At 59.4% G+C, this 4,772-nt stretch overlaps 1 protein-coding gene across 1 annotated transcript; it reads right to left on the reverse strand.

The window, feature by feature from the left end:
* Nucleotides 1–320: 320 nt before the first annotated feature.
* Nucleotides 321–1,025, reverse strand: LOC132569962 (uncharacterized protein K02A2.6-like; the record flags this gene model as incomplete). Its single annotated transcript, XM_060236404.1, has 1 exon — nt 321–1,025. A coding segment is annotated over one exon (705 nt), but the record flags the coding sequence as incomplete, so codon positions are not given.
* Nucleotides 1,026–4,772: the final 3,747 nt, after the last annotated feature.

The raw sequence follows: 4,772 nt of genomic DNA on the forward strand, positions 1-4,772 counted from the left end.
TCCGGCGCCCGCATCACGGATGTTGGGATCGCGTCACCTAGGCGGTCTCCGTTAGGCTCCTCGCTGGATATAGCCTCGTCCGTGTCCGCGGGGGCCTCCGGAAGGGTGCGGCGCCTCAACTGATCAATGTGCCGCCGTAGTACCTGGCCCCCCTCCGTTGATATGTCGTAGTGGCGGGACCCGGTTACCCTCAGTACCCGCCCCGCCACCCAATCGGGGCCCCTTGCATAGTTTCGGGCGAAAACTGGGTCGCCCGCGAAGAAGCCCCGGGCGGCGTCTCGGACTTCGGGGCTCCCGCGGGTGTCTGAAGCCCGGTCGGGATGCAGCCGGTCCAGCCGGGTTATGAGTTTGCGTCCCATGAGGAGCTCAGCCGGGCTGACTCCTGTGACCGGGTTGGGGGTGATCCGATTATCGAAGAGGAACGCGGCCAGCCTGTGGTCCCAGTCCCCCTGTACAATTCGGCCGAGGGCCTCCTTTGTTGTGCGGACCATCCGCTCCGCCTGGCCGTTGGTGGCCGGATGGAAGGGAGCCGACCTTATGTGCCTGATCAGGTATCTTTGCAGGAACGCCTGGAAGTCGGCTGAGGTGAAGGCGGCCCCGTTATCAGAGACTATGGTGTCCGGGATGCCATGTGTGCATAGGACCCTGCGCAGAGCTCTGATCGCGGCTGTGGACGAGGTGGACCCTACGGGGATGACCTCCAGCCATTTGGTGTAGGAGTCCACTATTATGATGAAGGTCTGCCCCTGGAATGGGCCCGCAAAGTCGATATGGAGTCTCGACCATGGTTTCCGGGTGGACTCCCACCTAGTGACGGGGGCGCTGGGCGGCTCGGGCCGGGATTCCTGGCAGGTCTGGCACCCGCGGACCCAGCCCTCGATCTCCCCGTCCATTCCCGGCCACCAGACGTAGCTCCTGGCCAGAGCCTTCATTCGCACTATGCCGGGATGAGTCTCGTGTAGGGATTCTAGAACACGCTTTTGGAGCGGAGGTGGAATCACTACCCTACTGCCCCAAAGTATGCAGCCCTTGTGTGCGGCTAATTCCTCCCTCCTCGCCTTGTAAGGCTTGAATTCTTCCCCCATGTTTCCCTCTGGCCACCCCCTCACCACCCAGTCGAGCACCCGTGCCAGTGTCTTGTGTTTCTGGGTGGCCTTGGCCACCTCCGTTGCGTGGAGGGGCGGCTCTGGGAGGCTCTCTATCGTCATGACCTGGTGTGCGGGTGCGGGGTCCGGACCCGTCTCCGGAAGCGGCAAACGGCTAAGCGCATCCGCGTGTCCCATAGCCTTGCCGGCCCTATGAACCAGTGTGTACGTGTATGAGTTGAGGAATTGGTTCCACCTCAACACGCGCTGTGAGAGTATTTGGGGGGTTTGTCGGTCTGGGGCCAGTAGACCTAAGAGGGGCTTGTGGTCCGTGGCAATGGTGAACCTTCTCCCATATAGATACTCGTGGAACTTTCGGACCCCTGCCACGATTGCCAGGGCCTCTTTATCTATCTGCGCGTAGTTGCGCTCGGCTGAAGTGAGCTTGCGGGAGTAATATGCGACCGGTACCTCCCTCCCGTCCGGAAGCTGGTGCCCCAGGACTGCTCCCACCCCATACGGCGACGCATCGCAGGCCAGGATGACGGGGAGGGCCTCGTCAAAATGGTGGAGCACCGCATTGGACACCAGGACGTCCTTGACCGCCTGAAACGCCGCGGCCTGTCGTTTGCCCCAAACCCAAGGGGCTTTTTTGTCCAGCAGCCGGTGAAGGGGCTCCGCCAGGGCTGCCTTGTGGGGGAGGAAGGAGTGGTAAAAGTTGAGCACCCCCAAGAAGCTTTGGAGCTCCGCTTTACAAGTGGGAGCCGGGGCTTGCACGATGGCTCGGGTCTTTTCTTCCGTGGGGTGGATTCCTGCTGCGTCAACGGCGAACCCCAGAAACTCTACCCGTGGAACCCCCAGCAAGCATTTCTCTCTCTTGACCTTGAGCCCCGCTGCCTGGAACCGGCGGAGCACCTCTCGAAGGCGGTTGCCGAATTCATCGGGGTCCGGGGCGGCGACTAAAACGTCGTCGAAAAACGGCTGGACTCCTGGGATCCCTTTAAGGAGAGCGTCCATTAGGCTCTGAAAAATCCCCGGAGCGACGCTAACCCCAAACTGAAGCCTCTTTACCCGGAAAGCCCCCCTGTGGGTCACGATCGTTTGGGCCTCCGCCGTCTTATTGTCTACTGGGAGCTGCTGGTAGGCCTGGGCCAGGTCTAGCTTCCCAAATATCCTAGCCCCCGCTAGGGCGGCCAGGACATGGCTCACCACCGGCACTGGATAGGGGTTGTCCTGTAGTGCCTTGTTTATGGTGCATTTATAATCGGCACAGATCCGCACCTCCCCGTTTGGCTTGATGGGGGTAACGATGGGGGTTTCCCAGGTGGCGTAGTCCACCGGCTCCAGGACGCCTTGTGCCGTGAGGCGGTCTAACTCTGCCTCGATCTTAGGTTTCAAGGCGAACGGAACCCTCCTGGCCTTGAGCCGAATCGGTCTGACCGTGGGGTCTAGGGGCAGGGAGATGGGCGGCCCCCGGTAGCTCCCTAGGGACCCATCGAATACCTCAGGGAATTCCTTGCAAATCTCCCCGAACCCCCGGGGCGTTATGGTCTGGCCCACCCCCTCCACGCGGATTCCCAAGGGTTTGAACCAGGCCAGACCTAGCAGGGTGGCCAGCTGGCGCTTAACCACCAGGATGTCCAGCGGGCCGTGGAAGGACCCCCGCTCGACTTGCACCCGCGCCCACCCCGCAATTTGCACCGGGTTCTTCTGGAAGTCCCGGAGTATGAAGTCTGCCGGCCGAAGTTGCAGCCGCTGGCGGGGACACAGTTCTCTTAGGGTTTCTTCCGCAATAAGGGAAATGGAGGACCCTGAGTCCACCTCCATTTGGCAGGGGTTCCCCTCTATAAGGACCGCCACTTTGATTTTATCGGGGGAATCGTGGGGCAAGTTCAGTACCTGTAGGGACGTGGAGTCTACCGCGTGGGACTCCGCGGACTCGTGGTACGTGGTCGGCTTCCTGCGGTTGGGCTTGGCTCGGCAAGCCCTGGCAATGTGGCCGGTCTTTCCGCAGCTCCTGCAGTCCCAGGTCCGGTATTGGCAGTCTCTCCGCTCGTGGGGGCCGCCGCAGCTGGCGCACTTGGTGGCTGGGGCTCTCTCCGACGCTGGTGGTCGGTCGGTCGCTCGGGGGCGTTGGGTCGCTCTGTTGGGTGGCCCGGCTGGGCGGCGTAGCTGATGGGCTTCCTCCTCCTCGGGGCCGTCTTGGTCCAGCTCTCCGTGATGGGCAGCTTCCATCTTGGCCCGGGGAAACGTTCGTGCGGTTCGTTCCCATGCCACCGCTTCGCTGAAGGCGGCCTGGAGAGTAAGCTCTTCTTTGGCGAAGAGCTTCTGCTGGAGCCTCTCGTCGCGGAGGCCCCACGTGAATCTGTCCGCCAGGGCTTCCTCCAGTTGGGGGAGGTTGCAGTTCCCGGCGAGTTTACGGAGGGCCGCCAGGTAGTCTGCGGCGGACTCGCCCGCGATCTGGTCCCGTTTGTGGAACAGGAACCTGCGAGCCACCCGCGAAGGCTGTGGTGAGAAGTGTCCCGTGAGGAGTCGGATGATCTCGTCGTAGGATTTCTCTGCCAGACGGGCGGGTGCCGAGAGACCCTTGGCGATCTCGAACGTGGCAGGCCCGCAGACGCTCATGAGAACATCCCTCTTCGCTCCGGCGTCAGTGATCTTGTTGGCCCGGAGGTAGAACTCGACCCGCTCCGCGTAGGACTCCCATCCCTCTGGATTGGTTGGGTCGAAGGGCTCGAGGTAGCCGGTGATTCCGCTTTGGTTGGCCATGATGGCGGCGACAGTCGCTTGTTGCCCAGATCTCCGTCGTAGCCGCTGCGGCTAGGATCCCACCTTCGTCGCCAGTGTAACGTACTCGAAGCGGAGACGAGAGTAGGGCAACATGGTTTATTAGGAGCACGTTGCAAGAGAGAGAACACGCGGGCCGGGTCCCGCTTATGTACAATCCCGGGTACAGCCTACTGGGTTGGTTGGGCCAATCCAGCCCCGTTGAACTTCCCGCCACAGCTGGAGATAGGCGGGGACAGGCTCCCGGCGCTGGGGCTCCTGGGACTGCCCAGTTGCCCCCCCCGTCGGGTCGCATGACATTTCTTGATACACTACACGGATCAAAACTAGTTTTGAGAAAAACATTGCAGCAGCAACGCCAGAACTCATCTCAATGAAACAAATGTAGATACTTCAGGCAGCAACGATGCAAAACAGTTGTGTGAACGTTAGGTAATGTAAAAGATGAGTTTCCAATGTGGTGATAGAGAGTCACAAACTGTCAGTGTAAAAACATCCAGCTGGGCCTTTTAGCAAAGTTTACTGGAAGGCTGAAGGAAACCATTTGCTGATCAGCTCTTGCTAAACTCATCAGGCAATCCAAGTATTGGACCAAGGCAAGATCAGCCATGACAAGCTACAGTCCTTGCCAGGATGCAGCTGCCTAACAATGTAATTATCTCCTCCAGTCTATGGTTTGTTTTTTACTTTAGTTCCACCCACATCCTACAAAGCCAGATCTTGAAAAGGAGCAGCCCCATTAGTGTGTGGTAGCAAAATTTTAAAGAACCCTTTCATTGTCTTTTCCTACATTTCTCTAACTTTTTTTCTACACTTTTTTCTACCTTTGTTTTGCTCTCTTCCTTTCATGATTCACCATTTATCTATCATTTCTCCCCCCCCCAATTTAAAATGTTCTCT

Source organism: Heteronotia binoei, chromosome 4, assembly GCF_032191835.1.
Source record: "Heteronotia binoei isolate CCM8104 ecotype False Entrance Well chromosome 4, APGP_CSIRO_Hbin_v1, whole genome shotgun sequence".
In the NCBI taxonomy this organism is placed as follows: domain Eukaryota; kingdom Metazoa; phylum Chordata; class Lepidosauria; order Squamata; family Gekkonidae; genus Heteronotia; species Heteronotia binoei.